At 45.6% G+C, this 27,223-nt stretch overlaps 1 protein-coding gene across 5 annotated transcripts in view; it reads left to right on the top strand.

Annotated features, from left to right (window-relative positions):
* The first annotated feature begins 847 nt into the window (after positions 1-847).
* LOC116991365 (transmembrane protease serine 4-like) overlaps positions 848-27,223 on the top strand; it is a 61,686-nt gene continuing 35,310 nt past the window's right edge. For 2 of the 5 annotated variants that reach the window (XR_004416771.1, XM_033049954.1), the window contains exons 1-3: positions 6,728-6,883; positions 24,283-24,367; positions 25,673-25,780. Coding sequence is in view for 4 of the 5 variants with exons in the window: in XM_033049954.1 (XP_032905845.1) it covers positions 6,743-6,883; positions 24,283-24,367; positions 25,673-25,780 (334 nt within the window). In the remaining variant the exon portion in view is untranslated. Of the gene's footprint in view, positions 1,000-6,727; positions 6,884-6,919; positions 6,989-19,183; positions 19,412-24,282; positions 24,368-25,672; positions 25,781-27,223 lie in introns of those variants that run through there. The other 3 variants (XM_033049958.1, XM_033049956.1, XM_033049955.1) reach the window with 3 other exon arrangements.

Below are 27,223 nucleotides of genomic sequence, written 5' to 3'. Positions count from 1 at the left end.
CCATTCGATATGATCATGGCTGATCATCCAACTCAGTATCCTGTACCTGCCTTCTCTCCATACCCCCTGATCCCTTTAGCCACAAGGGCCACATCTAACTCCCTCTTAAATATTAAGAATAGGTGACGTTTCAGTTGGAGACCCTTCTTCAGACTGAGTTAGGGAGGGGGATACTGGAATGATGGGACATACAGAACAACTTGCCTCTTCACATATAGCTTTGTCTTGATTTAAATGCATTCTTTCCGCAGCTTTGGCTACCAATTCTATGACTAATTATATGTACAAATTGTAGCTTAGTTTAGAGATACCTCATAGAAACAGGCCCTTCGGCCCACCAAGTCCACGATCACCCACACACTAGTTCCTTGTTATCCCACTTTCTCATCCACTCCCTACATACTAGGGCCTATTTACAGAGGGCCAATGAACCTACAACCCCCGCACGTGTTTGGGCTGTGGAGGAAACCCACGCAGTCACAGGGAAGACTTGCAAACTCCACACAGCCAGCACTGGAGATCAGATCGAACCTGGGTCTCGGGTGCTGTGAGGCAGCAGCTCTACCCGCTGCGCCGCCCATTAGTCTGAAACAAGTGGGAGTTTGAAACCAAAATGATCATCCACATCAGACATAACGTAGAAGGTACACAAAATTGCTGGAGAAACTCAGCGGGTGCAGCAGCATCTATGGAGCGAAGGAAATAGGCGACGTTTCGGGCCGAAACCCTTCTTCAGACTCGAGACATAACGTAGATATGAGTCACTGGTCTATTTATAAGATGCCTCTACCTGTGGGTTCCTGTACTTTGTGCTGGAGAGGTGGGGCCAGGGCTGGAGCACTCTCGTGTCACTGCATTTCCCACTCATTTGGGCTTTCCCCATAACACTGTGATCTCACCTGCAACTTGTGCTGCATTTTAGTCCAGCACTTCCTGCTTCACACACGGCGGAAAACCTGTCTGCAGTCGCTCGCAACTATGGTTAAAAAGTCTCGAAAGGTAATGGGCAACTTTGTCCTTGTCTCTCTGCAACACTCTCTGGAACTCCCTGCCACAGAGGGTAGTCGAGGCCAGTTCATTGGCTATATTTAAGAGGGAGTTAGATGTGGCCCTTGTGGCTAAGGGGATCAGAGGGTATGGAGAGAAGGCAGGTACGGGATACTGAGTTGGATGATCAGCCATGATCATATTGAATGGCGGTGCAGGCTCGAAGGGCCGAATGGCCTACTCCTGCACCTAATTTCTATGTTTCTATGTTCTAACAGTTAAAATGCCTTTTGTGTGTTTATGTAAATTGAGTTGAAACTTGCAGGAAACTTGACACCATGGCAGTTCGCGCCTGCGTTTTGTCTCTTTGTTTCCGCGCAAGATGAGGTTAGAGATTGCTTTGCATTAGTTTTGGCTGTAAACGTTGATATATTCCCCATGTCTCCAGGCCCGCTGTGGTCGCCCAGTTACTGTTCACCCCCTCGCTATTTGTTCTGCGGCAGTTTGTTCTAAATAATGAGCCCGTCTAGTTTCATTTTGAACCTGCAACTTGTCTGGGCGTCTCCACCCCAGGTGTGGGTCCGGGCACCTGAGCAATAGACCGTGCTGACCTTGGGGGTGGGGGCAGTGCTTGTGTCCACATTCCCCTCTCCCATCATAGATGAGGCCCTCACTCGTGTCTCCTCGGTACCGCCCTTGCTCACCCTGGTCCTCACCTTCCACTCCACCACTAGACACATATTCCCATCTCCACTCCTTTCCGCCTTCCGCAGAGACCGTTCCCTCCGCAACTCCCTGGTTAACTCATCCCTTCCCACCACCCCCTCCCCGGGTACCTTCCTCTACAGCTGCAGAAGATGCAACACCTGGCGCTTTTTCCTCATCTCCCTTCTAAATGTCTTACCCCTTATCACAGTCACAGCGACCAAGAGGAGCAGCCCTGTGTGGTTCTGTTTACTCCACTGCACCCCGTCAGTGTGATGGGATAGGGTCAGACTGTCCAGGCCTAACACTGAGACGTGTCTCGCAGGCAGAGTAGTGGCTGGTGTACAGTGTAAATACACCAGCAACCACCTGCCAGCAACGGCAGCCTGATGTTGTGGTTCTGGTCGGCGGGAAAGATTTGCTGCTCAGACCACAACCATCAACAAAGGCCAGGAGAGGGGGTTGGGGAGGCAGCAGAGTGCACGGGATGGGGGCAAGTCAAGGTGAGGGCTGCTAGAGCAGGAGGTGGGGAGGGATGGGACCACCAATACCTGGACAGGAGGGCACTCAATTCAATTTTTTTTTCAATTAAAAAATTTTTATTGGCATGATATCATACATCGTTATATTGCCAAAGTATTAAACGTAACATGCATATTTAAAATGCATAAATATAAATACAAGTATATGGTGCATGGATAGATATGTTCCTGTACATATACTCGCAATCGACCTTTAGCCCTTTATTGATTGCTATACGTTCTTGCAGCTGTAAGCAGTATAACAGAATAGCAAGTTTAGCAATTCAATATTAATTTCTTATTTCTAATGTCAATTAGTGTGTGCGTGCACATGTGCATGTTGGTCATTCGCCGTCTCTCAGGTTATGGCATGCTGCTACGTATTGTGCACCAAGATATGCCGTATTTCCTTCACCGAGGATTACTGTCTTTAACGGTGAGACCACACCTGGAGTATTGCGTACAGTTTTAGTCTCCAAATCTGAGGAAGGACATTATTGCCATAGAGGGAGTGCAGAGAAGGTTCACCAGACTGATTCCTGGGATGTCAGGACTGTCTTATGAAGAAAGACTGGATAAACTTGGTTTATACTCTCTAGAATTTAGGAGATTGAGAGGGGGTCTTATAGAAACTTACAAAATTCTTAAGGGGTTGGACAGGCTAGATGCAGGAAGATTGCTCCCGATGTTGGGGAAGTCCAGGACAAGGGGTCACAGCTTAAGGATAAGGGGGAAATCCTTTAAAACCGAGATGAGAAGAACTTTTTTCACACAGAGAGCGGTGAATCTCTGGAACTCCCTGCCACAGAGGGTAGTCGAGGCCAGTTCATTGGCTATATTTAAGAGGGAGTTAGATGTGGCCCTTGTGGCTAAGGGGATCAGAGGGTATGGAGAGAAGGCAGGTACGGGATACTGAGTTGGATGATCAGCCATGATCATATTGAATGGCGGTGCAGGCTCGAAGGGCCGAATGGCCTACTCCTGCACCTATTTTCTATGTTTCTATGTTAAAGGGCTGCTCACACGCACAGTGTCTCTAAAATCACATCTCCTGATCCTTATTTTTAGTCAAAGATGTTCTGCATTTCCTGAAAGCCATTTTGATCCCGTTGTAGCTGAATATTCTCCTGCTCTATGAAGTGAGATGGACTTGCACCTCAATGGCACCTTCATAGGCAATGAAGGACACGTTCATTGCTGCTTTATTGTCATGTGCAAAGTCCATACACACAATCCCTGATTAGCAAACTGTACAGCAATGATCTACCGATCCTGCATAGAAAAGGCGCCATGTTCCAAGTCCAGTCCGTGCTCTAGTTGTTATGAGCGGTGCCCGACCCAGGCGAGCCCCAGACTGTTGCAGGGTCTGCAGCTGTCACCTTCCTTGGACATGTGGGTCGGCCAGTGAATCCACGTCCTCCTCTCCTCTCCTGTCCACCTTTGTGCCCCGGGGGGTGGGATCCTAGCAAAAGGATTTGAGTATAAGAGCAGGGAGGTTCTACTGCAGTTGTACAGGGTCTTGGTGAGACCACACCTGGAGTATTGCGTACAGTTTTGGTCTCCTAATCTGAGGAAAGACATTATTGCCATAGAGGGAGTGCAGAGAAGGTTCACCAGACTGATTCCTGGGATGTCAGGACTTTCATATGAAGAAAGACTGGATAGACTAGGCTTGTACTCGCTAGAATTTAGGAGATTGAGGGGGGATCTTATAGAAACTCACAAAATTCTTAAGGGGTTGGATAGGCTAGATGCAGCAAGATTGTTCCCAATGTTGGGGAAGTCCAGGACAAGGGGTCACAGCTTAAGGATAGAGGGGAAATCCTTTAGGACCGAGATGAAAAAAACATTTTTCACACAGAGAGCAGTGAATCTCTGGAATTCTCTGCCACAGAAGGTAGTTGAGGCCAGTTCATTGGCTATATTTAAGAGGGAGTTAGATGTGGCCCTTGTGGCTAAAGGGATCAGGGGGTATGGAGAGAAGGCAGGTACGGGATACTGAGTTGGATGATCAACCATGATCATATTGAATGGCGGTGCAGGCTCGAAGGGCCGAATGGCCTACTCCTGCACCTATTTTCTATGTTTCTATGTTTCTATCCTCCTGCAGCCGATCTCAAGGTCGCGCTGGGCCAGACCCCGGTCCCCTCTCCTCTCATCTCCCACACTCCTCGCTGGTCATGTGTGTCGTTACTGACTCCAACCTCCGGCCACGAGCCCGGGTCAGCTCGGCTCGGCTCGGCATAGCAGGCTCCCTCTTCCTGGCTGTGGTCCACCGGGTTCTCCAAGTATCACGGTTGTAATGTGAGAACTGTAGCCCCCAACGTGCACTGCAGGCTCGCTGTAACACAGCGCACTGAACTGGGACATGTCCTGCCATCAAGGCCACTGCGACACTCCTGGACAATCCTCCCTGTATACTGGTCACCACTCTGGGTGCTGATATTAATCCTTCAACTAGCGTGACTGAAGATGACCAATGTGATATTGATCATGGATCATAATCTAGTAGTTGTTCCTGAAGCTGCTGCTGTTGGTCTTCAGCTCTCTATACATCTGATGGTAGCAGTGAGAAGGAAGCCTGGTCTGGTCTGGTCTGGCTGGTGGAGTTCCTTGGTGATAGATGTCACCATCTGATGGAGGAACATGGTGTTGATGGTGGGGGATGGGCTGGTGGAAGTCTGGCCATGATATGGCAGTGTTCACTGCTACTTAGAGGTGCCAATGCAATTGGATCAAGTCATTGAGTGACACAGCATGGAAACAGGCCCTTCATGGTCCTGTTCGTGGTATCAAGAGGTGGTCCATGGTGCTCTGTTGTGGTGGTGGGATCAGGGCCCTGCAGGTTAGTTCAAGAACCTGGTATCTGTTCCTGGATCTGCTGATGTGGGACTTCAGGCCTCTGTACCTCCTGCCCAGTTGTAGCAGTGGGCATGGCCCAATGGTGGGGGTCTTTGATAGATGTCATCTCTTGAGGCAGCGCCTTGTGTCAATGTTTTTGATGGTGGGGAGATGTGAGCCTGTGATGGACTGGGCTGGTGTAAATATGCAACAATATAATTGTCTGCCAAGTCCCCGAGTCCCTGGCAATCTGCACTGATTTTTGCCAAATGTTCGTGGAGATTTATTTCATCACTTGCTTTCTCCGCCACTGATTCCTCCTCCACACTCCTGGCACTGTTCATCCTTCACGTATCTACCATCACGTCCCATTTGATCATCTAACCATTTAACTGGTGTTCAAAAGCAAAAAGTATAATTTTGTTTAATTTCCTCCGATTTTTATTTTCTTCTTACCCTCTCCTCTCCATCACCGGCCACATTAAACATTCATTGATTGTAGCTCTATCCTGGTGATTAATCCCAAATTCCTGCACAAACCTTAAAGGCCCAAACAACCTGGGTCCCAGTCACACACTCCTCACCTTCAGTGTAAGGTGACCTAACACCTGAACTTGCTGCCTTGGCAGTCCCCCCCTACCTGTGTAGGAAGGAACTGCAGATGCTGGTTTAAACCGAAGATAGACACAAAATGCTGGAGTAACTCAGTGGGACAGGCAGCATCTCTGGAGAGAAGGAAGGGGGGACTATTCGGGTTGAGACCCTTCCTGTTGCCGTATTCGAGGGATTTCTCTTGGAGATTCTGGGAGTCTGTTGTTGACATTTGAGAATCCAATCCAGTTGGGTTTTTGGTGAAAGCTGAACTCTCCCTTTGAGTGTGATTTGTGAATGAAGTGTTGCTTTTGTTACAACCCAACAGATTCATTAGTATCCATCGTAAATGTATCCAGCTGGCTTGAGGCCGTGTCATCGGACACATGTGCCTGACCCAAACCCAGATGTTTTCTGAACCACAATGATCTATGATGGGGCTGGAATGCAAATGTATCCAAAATCCAAATAATCATTTTATATATTAATTTTTTTTACATGCTCTCCTCTCTTCTCACGAATACATCTAAATTATTCACACCTTTTTTGTTTCTCCTTCAGGCTGGGCAAGTTCTGTTGCTTCCACTTCCTCTCCATCCTTCATCCAGAGTAGAATCTGTGGTGATAGATAGTAGCCATTCTCCGCCCAGCTGCCTGGCTTCAAATGATTTTTGCTTTTATCTTTATCATAACACACAGGAGGACTATTGGACCGTTGAGTCCCACTCCACGTCATTTGTCCTATTTCTCTGTCCCCCTGCGATTTATTGTCCCTCGCTTCACCTTCTGGAATCGGGGACCCGGGGGGGAATCCCAGGCATTCACAGAGTTTGCAAAATGTCCAGACAGCAATGTTTTGGCTGCATAAAGATCTGATATCCTGGGCTGCTGCAGTCAGGGTGTGGGGCTGGAGGGAGATGCTGCTTGTTTACCTACAGCTGCTATCAAATTAAGTGAAATAATCAGTTTGCCCTTTGTATTAATTGTACTCTATGTAAATGGGATAAGTGAATAAACATCCTGCCTATAATTGCCTGCTGTGAGTTAACCGATAAGCATGTTTAGATCACATGGGGGTGAGGGGGTGGGACAGGTGGATGAGGAAATACTGGAAAATTAATCTGGTCAGAGAGTTTTGCAGAGTCCGGCAGCTTCCCTGTTGCCCAGCGCTTGTGCCTGTGTCTGCGTCTGTGTCTGCGTCTGCCAGCCTCCACCCAGTGCCTGCGTCTGCCTCCAAGGTATTTTCCAGTGTCAGCTTCTACTCGCTACTGGCAACGATCTCGCTGTGAATGGGAGGAGTGGGTGGGAGGAACTGTAAAGTTGAGATACAGTTGTCAACTCTGGTTGGTATTCCTCAAGATTTAATCCCGTCATCTCCTTCCGCCCTCTATCTGCCCTTCCTCCGCCCTCTATCTGCCCTTCCTCCGCCCTCTACCTGCCCTTCCTCCGCCCTCTATCTGCCCTTCCTCCGCCCTCTATCTGCCCTTCCTCCGCCCTCTATCTGCCCTTCCTCCACCCTCTACCGTTGCCCCGAACATGTGTACGGAACGCAAGGATCTTTATAAATGTTCGGACCAGTTTCCCATGACAGGCTGAACTGCCATCCAGTTACCATTTGACCTGCTCTCCTGCCCTCTCCAAGTTACCCAGTCCACATCAATCCCTTCCCCTCTCTTGGTCCCTGACCCTGTCAGACTGCTAACCATCCAATGACCGTTGACTGTCTCCATAACTGATATGTTTCGATGTTTGTGTTCCTTGATTGTTGGAGACCGTACATCGATGCCCTGCTCCCAACCCACCAAGCCCACGTGGACCATCCAATGCCCCCCACATCAGTTCCATTTCATGTTTGGTCCACTCCCAGTGGCTGTCCCGACCCTCCACCACTCACCAATGCATTAGGGATGATTTTTATTGTCTAATCAGACTGATTCCTGGGATGTCAGGACTTTCATATGAAGAAAGACTGGATAGACTCGGTTTGTACTCGCTAGAATTTAGAAGATTGAGGGGGGGTCTTATAGAAACATACAAAATTCTTAAGGGGGTTGGACAGGTTAGATACAGGAAGACTGTTCCCGATGTTGGGGAAGTCCAGAACAAGGGGTCACAGTTTAAGGATAAGGGGGAAATCTTTTAGGACCGAGATGAGGAAAACATTTTTCACACAGAGAGTGGTGAATCTCTGGAATTCTCTGCCACAGAAGGTAGTTGAGGCCAGTTCATTGGCTATATTTAAGAGGGAGTTAGATGTGGCCCTTGTGGCTAAAGGGATCAGGGGGTATGGAGAGAAGGCAAGTACGGGATACTGAGTTGGATGATCAGCCATGATTATATTGAATGGCGGTGCAGGCTCGAAGGGCCGAATGGCCTACTCCTGCACCTAATTTCTATGTTTCTAATTAACCCACCAGTGTGCCAATTCTGTTTGGAAACCATAGCAGCAGGGGAAATCCGTGAGGAATGGTTAATCTCCCGACACAACACCAAGGCTGGGCTCGTGTCTGGGTGGTTGTGATGCAACAGCTCTACAGGATACACCACTGTGATTGAATCTCTCGTAACAATCCACCCTTGTCCCCCCCCCCCCCCCCAACCCGGACACACACACTCCTCCTTGCACGCTAACAATCCCACTCTGACTTCCTTATCCCATCCGTAGGCCGGCACTTTGTCATCTTACTGCTCCTGTATTGAATTGGCTCTCTTTAGACTGTGGACTTTAGAGACACAGCATGGAAACAGTCCCTTCGGCCCATCGAGTCCGTGCCGACCAGCAATTGCCCAGTACATTAACATTATCCTATACACACACGGGACAATTTTTGCCACAGCCATTTAACCTACAAACCCGCACGTCTTTGGAGTGTGGGAGGAAACCGGAGCACCCGGAGAAAACCCACGCGGTCACATGGAGAACGTTCAAACTCCGTACAGACAGCGCCCGTAGTCTGGATTGAACCCGGGTCTCTGGCGCTGTAAGGCAGCAACTCTACCCGCTGTTTCCCCAGTCCAGCTTGCAGATTTTGACTCCTCTACACCCTCTTCCCTCGTTTGGTTTACATGCTGACAAACCTGGTCACAGAATCGAAGCCAAGATCTGCGCACGCCTGCTTGCGCCACTGTGTATTTGTGGACGTGGCCTTGGTTCCTTTCTATTTGCTGCTCAACAACTGTTGCAGATTCCATGTGTCGCTGACATATTGTTCCCTTCACTGGCCCGTAGCTGCGGAACCTGCAGCCGTGGGATCATTGATGTATGGACAGCACTAGCTATGAGGAGAGGTGCACAGACGTGGATTGTTCACTAAGCATCAAACACTGAGGGGAGATGATGATGGAAGTGTGGGAAATTGACAGTCATGAAAGTGTTACATTGCCGGCCTTTTTTCCTGGAGTATAATTATCAAATACTCGAGGTTTAGGTTTAAGGTGAGGGGGAAAAGTTTTAAGGAGGTTTGCTGGGCATGTTTTCACACAGTAGTTGTGGGTTGGAAACAGGGACGATGGTGACATTGAAGAATCATTTAGACAGGTGTGTGCATGGGCAGGGGGTGGGTGGATATAGACATGATAGTTGGGCAGATGGGATAGTTGGCCTCATGCTCGTTATTGCCTTTTATCGTGCATCTGTACACCGTGGACGGCTCGATTGTGATCATGTATTATCTTTTTTTATTTTTTTATTAGAAGTACGGTAAATTACAATAATACACAACACATATATCTTAATACATTTTTTTGTACCGCTTCATTTTTTTGAGCTTTAAGAAAAAGATAGAAGTAAGGAAAGTAAAGAAAGTGCGCAAGAGTCGTGAAGTGCAAGACAGTGTTGGGAAAAGAAAGCCCCTTAGAAAAGAAGTTAGAGAAGGAAGTAAAGTAAGAAAGTAGACCCTAGAAAAGAAAGAAAAAGAAAGTAGGGACAATCGCTCTATTATAACATTAAACTCCGCAGAAAGGGGACTACCAACCAAGTCTGTTTTTGTTGTTTTACCTCCCATTGCCAGATCCTGATACCATTTATTTATTTATTTATTTTTAAAATTACTATTGCACCTCATGCTTGTAATAGGTCCATAAACGTAGACCACGTCTTTTGGAATTGGTCTGCTTTACCTGCTAAGAGGAATCTCATCTCTTCCAGATGTAATGTTTCAAACATATTTGATGTCCACATTTTTATTGTTGGTGTGGGCGCATTTTTCCAGAATTTAAGTATGAGCTTTTTTCCCATTACTAGCCCGTAATTGAATAAATTCTTCTGATACACGTTTAATTCAGGGATACCTTCTTAATCATGTATTATCTTTACACTGACTGGTTAGCACGCAACAAATGAAGAATATTTACAAGAAGCTAGTTTTCCAAATTACAAATGGTACATTAGACGATATTCTAGAAATATTCACTATAGGTTTTGCCTTTTGTTCTCGACTGCGTTAGAGAGTGAAGGTTCAACTCTGGGAACTATGCAGTTTGACGTCATTCCAAACCAGCAAAACCTCCGCTTGTGGCCATTGTTTTGGACAAGGGTCTGAAGAAGGGTCCCGAATCGAAACATCTCCTATCCATGTTCTCCACAGATGCTGCCTGACCCGCTGAGTTACTCCAGCACTCTGTGTCTTTTGATTGAATGGTCATGTTCATTTTAATTGAAAGCTTGAAGGGAGAGCTGTACATGGGTGTGGGGAGAGAGTTGATGTGAGGGTGTTTGAGTGATTGCATAGTGGTCTGGGAGAGCTGGCATGGACGGGCATGGCTGGTGCATGGCTGCCCTCCCCACTAATCTACCAGTTGGTGAAACATGACCATTGCAAACATTTCCTTTTTGGCATATTTCCTGGGTCAAATATCTACAATGGATTATGTGGCAAGGTTGTAAAGTGATTTAGTTAATTCCAGTGGTTAAGATTCAATGTGGAAGAGGTTAGGCAAGGTCTCGAGTGTATTGTTGAACAGGTGTGCAAGGTCGATAGTTTCCTCATTCACAGTGTTGGCTCATTCCCGCGGTTATGACTCGCTTCTCGGTTTGATGTGAAAGGAAGATGGTTTCTCTCTTCTCTCTTCAACTTTTGTAAATGATTTAGGTGATGACCATTGTGGATTTTCAAATGTTTCTAGGTAGCAAGGTTTGACATAGAGGTCTGGTGCTAAGGTGCAAGGGAACATTTTGAGATAGATGATCGATCTACAGGAAGTGTAAGTCAACCCAGTGACTGTCTGTAGATACTGCAGAAGTTTTGAACGTTTCCCAAATATTGGAGCAGAATTCAAATCGTGATTGTGGACAAACAATTGATAGAATTGAATCAAAGTGTAATGGGCTGTGAGTCAGCTGGATAATTCATTTTTTTTAAGTTAGGGGGGGCACGGTGGCCTTACAGCGCCGGAGTTCTGGGTTCGATCCTGACCACGGGTGCTGTCTGTACGGAGTTTGTACGATCTCCCCGTGACCTGCGTAGGTTTTCTCCAATATCTTTGGTTTCCTCCCACACTCCAAAGATGTGCAGGTTTGTAGGTTTATTGGCCTGGTGTAAATGTAAATTGTCCTTGGTGTGTGCAGGATAGTGTTAATGTGCGGGGATCGCTGGTTGGCGAGGGCTCGGTGGGCCGAAGGGTGTGTTTCTGCACTGTATCTCTAAACTAAATCACAAGTGTTGTTTTCTGGAGACTTGAAGCATTGCAATCGTGGTAATTTATTCCTGCGCTGGCCAGGTGAGTGATCGCAGGAATGGAATGGCTTGGGGGGGAATGTGATATTATAGCCGTTACAGGAACGGGGCTGAGAGAAGGGCAGGTCTAGCAGTTCGATATTGTAGAGTATCGATGCTAAAGGCATGGTACAGAGGAGCATAGGGCTGTCTTTTTAGCCAGGAAGACATATCTACGAAAGGGCAGCATCTGCTGCTATGTGCCACGGCAGGCAGTAGTTAGGAATGTCCAGGGAACTTTTATAACTGCCGTCACCAATAGGTGGCGCCACCTGTGTACTGTGTTAGAAACATAGTAAATAGGTGCAGGAGGAGGCCATTCGGCCCTTCGAGCCAGCACCGCCATTCATTGTGATCATGGCTGATCGTCACCAATCAATAACCCGTGCCTGCCTTCTCCCCATATCCCTTGACTCCACTAGCCCCTAGAGCTCTATCTAACTCTCTCTTAAATCCATCCAGTGATTTGGCCTCCACTGCCCTCTGTGGCAGGGAATTCCATAAATTCACAACTCTCTGGGTGAAAAAGTATTTTCTCACCTCAGTCTTAAATGGCCTCCATTTATTCTAAGACTGTGGCCCCTGGTTCTGGACTCGCCCAACACTGGGAACATTTTTCCTGCATCTAGCTTGTCCAGTCCTTTTATAATTTTATATGTTTCTATAAGATACCCCCTCATCCTTCTAAACTCCAGTGAATATAAGCCTAGTCTTTTCAATCTTTACTCGTATGACAGTCCCGCCATCCCAGGGATCAATCTCGTGAACCTACGCTGCACTGCCTCAATCACAAGGATGTTCTTCCTCAAATTAGGAGACCAAAACTGTACACAATATTCCAGATGTGGTCTCACCAGAGCCCTATACAACTGCAGAAGAACCTCTTTACTCCTATACTGAAATCCTCTTGTTATGAAGGCCAACATTCCATTAGCTTTCTTCACTGCCTGCTGTACCTGCACGCCAACTTTCAGTGACCGGTGTACAAGGACACCCAGGTCTCGCTGTACCTCCCCCTTACCTAACCTAACCCCATTGAGATAATAATCTGCCCCCTTGTTTTTGCCGCCAAAGCGGGTAAACTCACATTTATCTATATTATACTGCATCTGCCACGCATCTGCCCACACATTCACCCCGCATCCTCTTCACAGTTCACACTGCCACCCAGCTTTGTGTCATCCACAAACTTGCTAGTGTTGCTCCTAATTCCCTCTTCCAAATCATTAATATATATGGTAAACAGTTGCGGCCCCAACATCGATCCTTGCGACACTCCACTCGCCACTGCCTGCCATTCTGAAAAGGAACCGTTCACTCCTACTCTTTGCTTCCGGTCTGCCAACCAATTTTCTATCCATGTCAACACCCTACCCCCAATACCATGTGCTCTAATTTTAGTCACCAGTCTCCCATGCGGGGCCTTATCAAAGGCTTTCTGAAAGTCTAGATACACTGCATCCACTGGCTCCCCTTCATCCATTTTGCTTATCACATCCTCAAAAAATTGCAGAAGATTAGTCAAGCATGATTTCCCTTTCATAAATCCATGCTGACCTGGACTAATTCTTTTACTGCTATCCAAATGCCCCATTATTACCTCTTTAATGATTGACTCCAGCATCTTTCCCACCACCGAAGTCAGGCTAACTTGTCTGTAATTCCCCATTTTCTCTCTCGCTCCTTTCTTGGATATTGAAGACTGCTACATAATTTTACCAGGTTGTACGCAAACCGATGCATTTCACTGTAGCTAGGTACGTGACAATATAGAATCATTGAATCAATCATATATAGAGGGCTCGAATAGAGTGGGAGCAACACTGGATCTCCTCTTGGGGAATGAGGTGGGACGTGTCAGTGAGGGACTACCTTGACCAGTGACCATAATTCTGTAGGTTTTAAGGTAGTTAGAGACAGGATAGGAATGGCCCACAAGGTACGGTCCTAACTTGCAGCATGGCTGAGTTTTTGCACTAGTAAGTAAGTTTATTGGCCAAGTATTTACATACAAGGAATTTGCCTTGGTGCTCCGCCCACAAGTAACAACATGACATACAGTGACATTTACGAATGACTCAGGAAACACTAAACATTAATAATAATAATAAGACATTAATGATAAAACACCATTGATCAAGCATGTGAACCAACAACATCGACTGGGGCAGCTTGTTTGCAGAAAAGGGAACTTCTGGCAAGTGGGAGACTTTCAGAAGTGCGATAGCACGAGTATGTGGCCAGCGTGTTTCCGTCTGGGTGAAGGGAGAGACTGGCAAGTTTGGGGAACGCTGGTTGATGAGAGATGTTGAGGCTCTGGTCAGGAAGGGTTGTACTTACATAGTGTATGGTCACAGAATGGTGTTTGTCTGTTACTGGACATTGAGGGACTGGGCCCTGTGTGAAAACATATCACTGATATGTGATAGGGGGGAAAATAAATCCCATGTTGACACACAAGGTGGCGCATCACCAGACTCGGGAACAGCATCTCCCGCTCTGTTTTCAGGCTTCTGAACAGTCCTTCCATTAGTTACTGTCCGATTCACATCTACCTTTTTGTGGACATTGGACGTTGTCTATGGAACTGATGGACGACAACATTGAGAACTATATTCTGCACCCTTTGCTCTGGCTATTGATCTCCAGTTTGACATATACTATACTATTTACATATCGTATTGTCTGATCTGGATAACATGCAAAGCAAAGCTTTACACTCTACCCTGGCCCTGTGATAATCAGCACCCTAAACATAATATTGGAAGTGAATGTTTGTACAGTGAGTGAATCAGCCCTTGTACACAGCCACTCCCACCTTGTACAATAGGTGACATGTGTCCACTCCAACTTACATAAACTATTCCAAGCTCAGTCCCAAGATAGACACAAGAAGCTGGAGTAATTCAGTGGGACAGGCAGCATCTTTGGGGAGAAGGAATGGGTGGCATTTCGGGTTGAGACCCTTCTCCAGTCCATTCCTTCTCTCCAGAGATGCTGGCTGTCCCGCTGAGTTACACCAGCGCTTTGTGTCTATCCTTGGTTTAAACCAGCATCTGCAGTTCCTTCCTACACACCTTGTGTCATCAAGGCAGTTTGTAATTTCTACAACACAGTGATCACTCATTTACATTGGAAAGGAGCTGGCAATGACACCTGTGCTTACCCAGTAGGCCGCGGGTCAGAGAGAGTGCCCTGGACTCCGCTGGGAGAGAGAATAGTCTCAGCGAGTTATTTCGGGCACGGGATGGAGATGGTGATGCTGACGTGTAAAATCTGCCTTCCTTAAACATTCACGGCATGTAACCTTTGTGAAAGTCGGGAGTGCCTGTAAATGCACATTTGGATTCTTTGTATTTCTTTGAAAACAAGATTATGGAATCTGGGTCAAAGGAGAAGTTACTGGGGGAGCTCAGCAGACCAGGCAGCATCCGTTGTGGGAATGGGCAGTCGGCCATTCACCTGGACTTCCAGGTGTAGCTGCCTGACCACTCCCCTCCACACATTGTGCCTGATCCGTGAGCTTCTCCGGCAACTTTCCTGTTTTTGGAAAATATTATCGAGGCGGCACGGTGGCGCAGCGGTAGAGTTGCTGCCTTACAGCGCCAGAGACCCGGGTTTGATTCTGACTACGGGTGCTGTCTGTACGGAGTTTGTATGTTCTCCCCATGACCACGTGGGTTTTCTCCAGGTGCTCCGGTTTTCTTCCACACTCCAAAGACGTGCGGGTTTGTAGGTTAATTGGCTTTGGTGAAAATTGTAAATTGTCCCCAATGTTTAGGATGGTGTTGGTGTACGGTTGATCGCTGGTCGGCACGGACTTGGTGGGCCGAAGGGCCTGTTTTGTGCTGTATCTCAAGTCTAATGCAAGGTATTGGGGGTGAAACGAGGAACTGCAGGTGCTGTTTTGGGCATCTTCTGCATAGAATGTGGTTGCTTTTGCTACATGGGACGATGAGGGGAGATTTAACTGTTGGCCCAAATAGAGTTTCGCTCAAAACCAAGGGGCAGAGGTTTAAAATAATTGGTGTATGGTTATAAGGAATCGGAACATTGTTTTCACGCATTGGGTATTAGGGAGCAACTCATTAACAGGCTGCCAGAGGCAGAAATGGCCAGTGTTTAAACTACATCCAAGTTTCTCTACTGACAGATGTGGGTGGTTTCATGCATGAGAAAATGAATGGTTAGTGGGCAGGGACAGGAATTAATTCTATTGGAAATTATCCAATTGGCTTTATTGCTGAGGGGCTGGAGTTTAAAAATAGAGAAGATGTTATTGCAGAGAAGGGTGTTGCTGAGGTTTGACCCACTTTTTCTGCAAATGGATGTCCAGAAGATGCATTTGACCAAACCTGGGAGAAAAGGATTGAGTGAGCACAAACAGTGAGAAGGATTAGAGCTCTACTCTTTGGGATTTGGTAGAGTGAGGGGGGGGGGGGGGGGGGGGGGGGGGGGGCGATCTTATTCAAATCAGGTTTGTACCAAGGTTATTCCTGCGAACGGTTCCCAAGTTGGGAATGAACAGTGGTGGGTGAGCTGGGAGAGTGAGAGGGTCTGGGAAGAGTGGCTGTGAGTGAATGAATGAGTGGTCCTGGAGCAGCCAGCGAACCCACCCATCCCACTGGTCTTCCAAATGATCATTCATCAGAGTATTGAAGGTAGACGTTAGGAGGTCATGATAGAAACATAGAAAGTAGGTGCGAGAGTAGACCACCAGGTCCGTCGAGCCCGCACCGCCATTCGCTCATGGCTGAACACTAAACAGACACACTTACCCACAAACAGTAGACACAAGACACAGAACACAAGACACTACCCTCCCCTTTATACCGCTATCACCCTCTCCACCCAAGAACCGCGTGATCTCCTGGGGGAGGCAAAAAACCGGATAAAACCCAGGTCCAATTCGGGAAAAAAATCCGGGAAATTCCTCTCCGACCCCAATCCAGGCGATCGACACTTGTCCAGGAGATCACTCAGGTCTTACTATACTAACCATACCTAGGTCCATATCCCTGCCCTCTCCCCGTAGCCCATTATCCCCTTGGCAGCTAAAAAACCATCTATTTTAGACTTAAATATATTTAACGTTTCTGCTTCCACTGCTCCCTGGGGCAGTGAATTCCATAAATTAACCACCCTCTGGGTGAAGAAGTTCTTCCTCATCTCAGTTTTAAAAGAGCCCCCCCTTATTCTGCGACTATGTCCCCTAGTTCTAGTTTCACCCGATCATTGGGAACATCCTCGGTGCATCCACCCGATCAAGGCCCCTCACGATCTTATATGTTTCAATGAGATCGCCTCTCATTCTTCTAAACTCCAAAGAGTAGAGTTCCAGCCTACTTAACCTTCCTCATATGTCAATCCCCTCATTGCAGGAATTAATCTTGTAAACCTTCGCTGCACTGCCTCCAGGGCTAGTACATCCTTTCTTAAGTATGGACCCCAGAACTGTACACAGTATTCCAAATGTGGTCTCACTAATACTGTGTACAGCTGCAGCAAGACCTCCGTGTTTTTATACTCAATCCCCCTAGCAATAAAGGCCAAAACTCCATTGGCCTTCCTGATTGCTTGCTGCACCTGCATACTAACTTTTAGTGATTCATGTACTAATACCCCTAGATCCCTTTGCGTTGCATTACAACGCAGCTCCTCCTCATTTAGAAAATAACTTGCCCTATCATTTTTTTTTCCCAAAGTGAATGACTTCACATTTATTAGTATTAATCAGTGATAGAAGATGTTGGTGAGGCTACATGTAGAATATTATGTTGAGTTCCCATGTTATAAGAAAGATGTTGTCAAGCTGGGATGGATGCAAAGAAGATTTACAAGATTGTTGCCAGGACTTGAGGATCTGAGCTATAGGGAGAGGTTGAGTAAGCTGGGACTAATCCTTGAAGTGCAGGAGGATGAGGGGTGATCTGCTAGAGGTGTACAAAATCATGAGAGGAATAGATTGGGTCGACTCGAAGAGTCTCTTGGCCAGAGTAGGGGCATCGAGAACCAGAGAACATAGGTTTAAGTTGAGGGGGCAGGGGAAAGATTTAATAGGAACCTGAGGGGTAACTTTTTCATGCAAGTGGTGGTGGATGTATGGAACGAGCTGCTAGAGGAGGTCGTTGAGGCTGGGACTATCACAATGTTTAAGAAACATTTATACAGGTACATGGATAGGATAGGTTTAGAGTGACATGGGCCAAATTCAGGCAGGTGGGACTGGTTTAGCAGGTACACATTGGTGGGTGTTGGCAAGTTGGGCTGAAGGGCCTGTTTCCGTGCTGTATCACTCTATGTTTATGGGCTGTCCATAAGTCATGAGCATTACAGTGGACGTTGATGTTTCTACTAGTGGATTGACATGGAACTGGGAGACCTAGTGACAAGATGAAAGGGCAGTCACTTTAAACCTGGGGTGTGTTGGAGTTTCTTGTCATAGTGGTGAATCTCTCTGGAATTCTCTACCCAACAATTGGACAGGCAAGATTCTGGTGGAATTTTAACGGGGACTGATAAATGTTTGGCAGGTGCGTGGGCATTGTGGAATTGCTGTAGACTTCAGGATTGGCTAGATCAACCATTATCCTATTGAATGGTGAGATAGGCTTGGACGGGATAGTCTACTCCTGATCGTGTTTTCTTGTGTTCTTGTGTGAATGTATACTTCAAGAGTTGAGACTGGCAAGGCTACAGATTAATGCTGAAAGGTGGCATTATGTTGGGTAACTCTCCTGAATGGCATGGACACCATAAGCCAAGTTGCCACTGATTCCTTGCCCATGATGTGCGGCTGGCTTGTGTTGGGTACCTCTCCCCTTGCCAACAGCTGCACAGTTCACATGGCACTTGTGACATTGTGTCGGAGCTTGGCAGAACGGATGTGGGACGGGTTACTCTCCTTGGCAGAGGGTCTAAAATAAGAAGGTTTCAAGATATGGTACAAGACCTTTTAGGACTGAGATCTTTTCTCACCTGCAATGAACCTGTATAGTTATCTACCTCAAGATAATGGGGGACAAAGTGCAGAAATTATTGAGAAGGTAGATCGATATCCAGACATCATCTGGTGTGAGCAGGGTCTGTGAATATGGTTTTGTTTAATATGGCTGTCTGGTCATTTGAATTTCACTGTACCTTAATTGGTACATGTGACAATAAACTGGCGGTGACCTTGATGATAGGAAATCACCCATGATCATATTGCTTGTCTGAGGAAACTTAACATTCTGAATGGCCTGTTTCTGTCAGAACCCAAGTCATAAATCAAAAACTGAAGGAGTGAGTTGGTGTTGTGACCAAAGGCAATGTTGGTATGGAGACCTACAACAAAGTCTTGTTTGGAATGAGCACTAATCATATACTTGCAAATGGCAATTGCTTTCAAGTAGATTAAGAATAAATTTAGAATGATAATTGAGGGCTTTAAGCATGGGAGGAGTTGTATTAAGGTCACTGACAAAAACTGACAAAGGGATGTAGTGGATGGGGAGAAATCATGAGAATATCGTGAAATTATGGAGAAAGTCATCTTTCATTCAAAACCAGCATTCCCATGTGGGGCTAGGGTCCACTAGAGAATAAAGGGCCACAGAGTCAAGTCCGGGTTATTGTTATTCTCGTATCTTGGTTATGCACAAAGTATGCGGAACTTTACTAGGGTAACATAAAAGGTGTGTCTGATTTATTCAAGGAGGTTCTGTGCATAATAATATGCAAGCTAAAAAATGTTACAAATGACCTCATTTAGTTCAAGATGATAGTTTCCCAGTAAAAGAAGTGGGAAACGAGTTTAACGGCATTTACAAATTGGTGATGAAGTGATTCGCTGGTCTTTAGCATCAGTCTCACTAATGTTGATCTTGGAGTCTGTGAGGAAGTCTGAAGTAGAGTCTGCCAATGGACTCACTGAAGGCAGCACGTCTGTGTTCGTGTGGTGTGTTGAAACCTAATGAGCTTGCAAAGGGATACAACAGAGGCATTCGCTGCCACAAATGTAACGCTCTCATTCTAGAATGGAAGAAGCGACAGCAGGAAATGATGGCCAAGGTAATCTCTCTCTCTCTCTCTGTCTCTCTGTCTCTCTGTCTCTCTCTCTCTCTCTGTCTCTCTGTCTCTCTGTCTCTCTGTCTCTCTGTCTCTCTGTCTCTCTGTCTCTGTCTCTGTCTCTGTCTCTGTCTCTGTCTCTGTCTCTCTGTCTCTCTGTCTCTCTGTCTCTCTGTCTCTCTGTCTCTCTGTCTCTCTGTCTCTCTGTCTCTCTGTCTCTCTGTCTCTCTGTCTCTCTGTCTCTCTGTCTCTCTGTCTCTCTGTCTCTCTGTCTCTCTGTCTCTCTGTCTCTCTGTCTCTCTGTCTCTCTGTCTCTCTGTCTCTCTGTCTCTCTGTCTCTCTGTCTCTCTGTCTCTGTGAAATGTAGTGTAAATGTGGTGTTATGAAATTGAAAGATCCTTGACATGTTGGTGCCTGTGGTGGCAAGTAGTGCAGAAGATGGTTTGCAGAGGGATATTAGAACGGTGAAGCAGGTGGGCAGAGTTTTAACCAGTCTGATGCTGCCTGGTTTCAACAGTTTGCAGAAGTGGATGAATAGGAGTCTATAATCTCGGGCTGCTCCTTTAAATATTTCTTAAATTGTTGTGCAATTTTGAAACCTAATAATTCCTTATTTCCTTGAATAGTCTCTCAAGCAAAGAGCTTACAATGACTTGAATGACTATCCAGGAACTTAAAGTGTCTGAAGAAGGGTTCCAACCTAAAACGACCTAAACCATCCCCACTGAGTTACTCCAGCACTGTGTCTATCAACTTGAAATATCTCTTGGTTTGAAATACATTCCCAGTGTAGGGCCTGCTTCTGTTAGACTGGTCTCTGTTGCCCATTGCTTGTTGCCCTTGGAGGTGGTGGCACTCCATGTGCGTCTAGGAGCATGAATGAAATTCTCTCCACTTTCGTCTGCTGTTAAGGTGATCAGCAACCAAAGGAAGAGGGTTGTGTGAACTGAGTGAACTGATCATAACTGCAGCCCAGGCTGGCCATTCCTGGCCACCCCTGGTGATCGAATGGCATGATCGGATTTGTTGGAGGAGCTGGTTCAGTAAATATGGGGTTAGAATAAGAAGCAAGGAAGAGCGAGCTTGTTGTGCATCTACTGATATGATAGATCTCTGGGTTATTGCCATGAGTCAGAGGTTTTCTTGAATTGTTTTCATCCTGGGGTAAATTGGCATTAAAGTTATTGACGTTGCTGTAGCAAGCGCTCGCAATATTGGTAAATATTGTGAAATATTGGTAATGACAGGGAACTTGGTGACAGGCCCAGTGCTTGGAGGGAATACCTCAGCAGGTATCTGTATTTCAAGTAATTTTGGGTGAGGTTCTTTAGTGGAAATTAATTATAGTCTTACGGAGGAGAACACTGTGGTTGTTGACTCTGTGATACCTAGTGTCTCAGGATATCATTATTGTGGGATTCACTGATAGTGATGGGTTGTGTAGAAAGTGGTAATTTGGCCAAATTAGTCTTGTTCGTGTTTCTGCCCAAACACGAGGTTCCTCCAATCCTGTTGCTTTTTATCTCGCCCCTTTGGAATCCGTTTTTTCCCGTTGGTTCTGTCTAAACAATGTCAATGATATGCACCTTGTAGATGTGTATTAATCCAGCACAGAAACAGACCCTGTGGCCCTAACCCATCCATTCTGGCCATCAACACTACTCCCATTTGCCGGCGTTGGCCTATGTTGCTTGAAACCCTTCCCGTCTATTTATCTGTCCACATATATTTTTAACATTGTAATTGTAGCTCCTGCTCCCTCTAACTCTGGAAGCTCGTTCCATGTTTCCACCACATGCTGTGGAAAAAGTTGCCCCTTCGATTCCCTTTCCCCTCTCATGTAAAACCACTGCTCTCTACTTGTAGATTCCTCAATCCCGGGGTAAAGACTGAGAGACTTTCTACCCCAACAATACCCGTGTGATTTTATAAGCCTTCTTCCCAGCCTATCCAATCTCAATATAACTCCAGCTCTCGAGCAGGCAACATTCCTGTGAATCATTCCCCACTCTCTCATCAGCTAGTCCCAGTGTAAAGTTCCCGGTACAGAGGGGGGGATGGATGGGAGGGAGGAGGGGGTCTCCCTGTCGGTCTGCTCCTGGGCCTGGCCAAGATGGCCATTCGCGGGTCCAGGCAGCGGGCAGTCGATGGCCACACAGCGGTCGCCTGCCTGCCCCTTTTCCGGGGTTACGTCCGTGCCCGCGTGTCCCTAGAAAAGGAACACGCGGTGTCCATGGGGACTGGAGGCCTTCTGTGAACGCTGGTCACCACAGGAGGTTGAATATATTATAGATTAAAATGTTAATATTTTAATTTGATCATTTTGTTTAAGTGTTTTTTTAAATTGCTTGAGCTTTTTCCGGGTCTACGTCCGTGCCCGCCTGTCCCTGGAGAGGGAACATGCTGTGTCCAGGGGACTTTGGAGGCCTTCCGTGAATGCTGGTTGCCGTTGGAGGTCGAGTGTTTTGTTGATAAAGTTGACGTTATATTAATTTGATGATCGTTTGTTTGTAAACTGTCAACATAGGCAGTCTTTGATTGTGTTAATACTCTATGTTTATTTTATTTTTTGAATAAAAGTAGTTTTATAAAAATAAAAAAAAATAAAAAATAAAAAAGTGTAAAGTTCCACATTCTAACCATTCTCTCGGTTGCGGTCTCTTGCCTTGGAGGTTTCTACTGAAATGGAAATGTTTTCTCCATTACTGAGTTGTAAATTCTTTCATAGTTTTGAAGAACCTCTGTCAGGTTGTCTGTGTTTGTGTTTCTGTGGAAAACAGCCCCGTGTTCTTCACCTAACTCATAAATCTTTATCTTCTCCAAATATCTTTTATAATAAGGTGACCAGAACTGTGCACAAATTGTTTAGACTAATTAAAGTCTAATAGACATTTATTACAACCTGCTTTCAATTCTTCCCCTGAAGCAATGAAACACTGTTTGGTTCTGATTCCTCAGATCACTTTCCCCACTCCACATCAGCTATTGTATTAGTGTTATGGTGACCTTGAAATACTGTAATTACTTTATTAATTGTTTTGATTATATTTCATGTGTGTATTTCATTTAGATGCATGTTGAACTGCTGAAAGTAAGCATTTCACAGCTCTGCTGTCAGTACATATGACAATTTAAACACCTCTGACTCGGAAACAATAAAATCAAATTCAACATCTCTGTGAAGTTATGCCCCTGTCCCACCTAGGAAACCTGAATGGAAACCTCTGGAGACTTTGCGCCCCACCCAAGGTTTCTGTGCGGTTCCTGGAGGTTTTTGTCAGTCTCCCTACCTGCTTCCACTACCTGCAACCTCTGGCAACCTCCGGGAACCGCACGGAAACCTTGGGTGGGGCACAAAGTCTCCAGAGGTTTCCGTTCAGGTTTCCTAAGTGGGACAGGGGCATAATAAGTTGTGCACTTAAGACAACGGTATGAATCTGCTTTACCTGGTCTACTGGTCCAAGCACTCAAAGTCTCTCTCTTTTTTCAGATTGTACCGCCACATGTTTTTTTTAATATTAAAATGACCGTAGCCAATTTTCTTTGCTGCATGGACTCTTGTCCGGAGATGGGACGGGTTAAATGTCCGTCCATGGTGACTAACCCCTGATGCCAGCTCGTTTGGAGATTCCCACCAACAACTCTCTTCTTCCAATCCCGTGGCATCACAGGATTAGGAAGGGAAGATCTGGGTGCAGGGGTCATGGTCTCTCCCCCCCAACACAAGGTAGACTCAGATACCTCGCCTCAAACTAATCCATGCTACAAAATGAAAACCCCATTTTTTTCCAGGTAGACTGTGTAAAACTGATTCATCTGCTCCCTAGTGCACAACTAACTCCCCAGAGAAGTTGTTTTGGATTTTGTGTGTTAGAGTCAAAGGTATCTAATTGTGATACTAACTGAACAATGAAATTCTTACTAGATGCAAATGCAAGCTGATTTGCTTCTTTATGCAAAACATTTTAATAAAGTGTTCCTCCTCTGTGTGCTTTGAATTTGCTGAAATTCTGACTTGTTGTTCAGCGCTGTTTGTTTCCATTGTTCACAAACAAGTCTGGCATCAAATGCCCACCAGACATTCGGTTGCCTGAGGTATTATATGTGAATTTTATAATAATAATAATAATATAATAAATTTTATATTTAATGGGCGCCTTTCATACAAAATCTCAAGGACACCTTACATAGTAAACATATAATCGGAATATAACAATAAGGACATCACAGAGACACAAATTAAAAACAGGATTCAATCCAAAAACAGAAAATCAAAAACACAGTGTGAAGAGGGAGCAGCGGCAACCAAATCGTGCCAGCGTCCACTCTCTCTTCACGGCAGCCATCTTGGACACAGACCTACAAGACTACAAATAGACAAAAAAAAAATCATCCCCCCACAGTGGATAGCACTGTGGGGGAAGGCACAATGTCCAGTTATAACGCCCCTCATTACAGCTGATTGAGCAGAATGAGCATGTGGTCTTTGGTATTGGCTGCTGCTTTGAGGTAGTGTCTCCTGTAGAACTCTTGTGTTGGGAGGTCAGTACGTGTGATGGGTCAGGAAGTGTCTACCACTCTCTGTAGTCTTCTCCATTCATGGGTGTTTGCATTGCCAAACCAGGCCATGGTCCAATCAGTTAGTGTGGTCTCTACCATACACCTGTAGGTGTACACAAGAGTATTTGTGGAATACCAGATCTCCCTTTGAAGGAATAGAGTAGTTGGTGAACATTCTTTGTGACTACATCAATATGCAAGGCCGGAGGCAGATATTCAGAGGTGTGTACGTCCAGGAACTTGAAGCTGTTGACTCCCTCACTGTTACCAGTCGCTGATGGAGGTATCTGACCATCTCTCTTCATTTCTTTCAGCCACAAGAAAGAGCGAAAGTCAAGGGAGAGGCGGATGCGTTTGTTCAACAACGTCCAGTAAACACCAGCATTCCAGTAGATCCAGGTGTGACAAATGACTCTAATACTTGTATTTGTATAAAGTGTGTGGGTAGAGTCTCCCTTCGCCTGCCTTTCATTGGGAAACATTATCCTCCGCCTCCTCTGTTTTGTGAAAGAGGTAAAGCTTGAGCTGATGTCATGATTATGTGATAGGAGCAGAATTAGGCCATTCAGCCCATCTAGTCTACACTGCCATTCAATCATGGCTGATCTATCTCTCCCTCCTAACCCCATTCTCCTGCCTTCTCCCCATAACCTCTGACACCCGTACTAATCAAGAATCTATCTCTGCCTTTTAAAAGGGATTTGAATGGTCATCTAGTGGATGATACATAGTAGAACAGTGATAAGATGTGAGTATCTAATATTCCATACTCATGATGAGTCTTGTGCCAGAAGGCTACAAAAAATTACTGTTAATGCTGCACGTCTTCATTAATAATTGTCACGGCATCTGTCGGTGGGGTGGGGGAGGAGGAGGAGGATGCATTTTTCAGTGACATTAAACCTATAGCTTTTGATGATTTATAAATTGGTTCAGGGCTTTGAGCAAAATGCAATGTAAACAAAGTACTGTACTGAATTTGTGGGATTCAACTCTGCATTTCTTCAAACTTGGAGTGGAAGATATTGAGATGAAGTTAGGCAAACAGAGGAATGATAATATTACTCTTTTAATAAACTGCGGGGATGTTAGACAAAGGTCCTTTGCCTTATCGAGACATAAAAGATGCCGAGTCCTGTCAAACGTTAGCTTTTAATTATTCAATTGGATAGGGTAACTTAGGCATTATTTGTTAGATTTTGCACAAATTTGGTCTTGACATTTGCAACATTCCAACCTGGTCACATCCAAAGATTTCAATGACTTTAAAGCTTCTTAAGATATCCTAATAAGATGAGTTCTTGGATAAAGAGAGTTGATTTTTCTGATATCTAAACTTCCAGTATAAATGTATATGTGTGGGCCTGGTCATGTGGGGGGAGGAGAGGGGGAGAGGGGGAGTTGAAACTTGGGTGTTTGTGTTCTCCCTGACCTCAGCCTTCCAACCCTGCCACTGTCTTTGGGAGAGACAAACAAACGTGGCTCTGTTCCTTTGTGGTATTTCTCGCTCGGACTCTTTAGATCTTGCACCCACATAAATTGGAAGTCAAAAGCACTCCTGAATATCTGTAGGCCCAATTAAAGTGAACCCAGGGCCAGGCCCAGTGTCTGATCCCAGCTCCTTCCTGGATTTGTTAATGTGGGGATGGGTGACGAAGCAGACTGAATGACAAGCATTGCACTAATACATTCTCCATCCTCCAGATGACTCTAATCCATCCAGATGTGCCATGAACAAGAAGAGGAAGATCATTGTAACTGTCCTCATGGTGCTTACTGTCTTAGCGATCATTGCTGTTGCCGCTTATTTTGGTAAGCTGATTTGCTCATTTATGCAAAACATTTTTATAAGTGTTCCTCCTCTGTGTGCTTTGAATTTGCTGAAATTCTGACGTTGTTTAAGGATAAGGGGGAAATCTTTTAGGACCGAGATGAGGAAAACTTTTTTCACACAGAGAGTGGTGAATTTGTGGAATTCTCTCCCGCAGAAGGTAGTTGAGGCCAGTTCATTGGCTATATTTAAGAGGGAGTTAGATGTGGCCCTTGTGGCTAAAGGGATCAGGGGGTATGGAGAGAAGGCAGGTACAGGATACTGAGTTGGATGATCAGCCATGATCATATTGAATGGCGGTGCAGGCTCGAAGGGCCGAATGGCCTACTCCTGCACCTATTTTCTATGTTTCTATGTTGTTCTGCACTTCTTGTTTCCATTGTTCACAAATGTCCACCAGACATTCGGTCGCCTGAGGTATCGTGTGTGAAGTTTGTAACACCCTCACTCCACGGTGGGGTGAAGGTCACAACACTCCTCATTACAGCTGATTGCATGCTTCCCACACCCATGATATCACTCCAAAGTATTTTATATGGGGTGTAGCAGACCACTGACAATGAAAGGGAAGGGAATGTCATTACAAATGGATTAAAAACAAGAGACCAATTGGATTTGGACGATCGCAGAGAAAAATAAAGCCATTTCATGAAACGTAGATTTTACTGGTGAATGGAATGAAAAGAATTGAGGGGGGGGGGGGAAGATTTAATAGGAACCTGAGGTGTACATTTTGTTACACAAGGCGTGGTGGGTGTATGGAACAAGCTGCCAGAGGAGGTAGTTGAGGCAGGGTCTATTACAACTTTTAAGAAACATTTAGACAGGTGCATGGATAGGACAAGTTTAGAGGGATATGGGCCAACTGTGGGCAGTGGCACTAGTGTAGATGGGGCATGTTGGTCGGTGTGAATGAGTTGGGCCACAGAGTCTGTTTCCACACTATAATATTCTATGACTAATTGTTTAAGACCACTTGAATTAGATCTTGGATCCTCAACTATTCCTTGCCTTGGAGCTTAAATGTCCTTGTATTTAAAAATACCTACTTAACCAATTGGAATATATAATTGCCTCTCCACCTCGAGCTGTTCTGGAAGAGCGTGCTAGAATTCCCCTGTCCTTTGTGTACCGATGGTTTCTACCGGCAGTGTGAATGTCTCTGCCCCAACTGTATCATCATGTGCCCCACTCTGCCATCTCTTGCTCCAGGAAGTGAATTTTCTCAACCTCATGATTGTTTGATCATTCCATTCACCACAGTAAAATCGCCCGGTATTTGGTCTCGGAAGGTTTGGTCTATTTGTTTAAAAGGTGAGGTTGATTTTGGGTATTTTGACCCAGAGACTGGATGTCAAATCATCCCTACATATTGGCTCATTGAATTGAATTGAATTGATTTTATTAGGGACAGTGCATATTAA

The sequence above is a fragment of the Amblyraja radiata genome, chromosome 33 (genome assembly GCF_010909765.2).
Source record: "Amblyraja radiata isolate CabotCenter1 chromosome 33, sAmbRad1.1.pri, whole genome shotgun sequence".
NCBI lineage: Eukaryota > Metazoa > Chordata > Chondrichthyes > Rajiformes > Rajidae > Amblyraja > Amblyraja radiata.
Note: the sequence above shows the minus strand (reverse complement) of the source record. Positions and strands in the feature narration are given on the sequence as shown.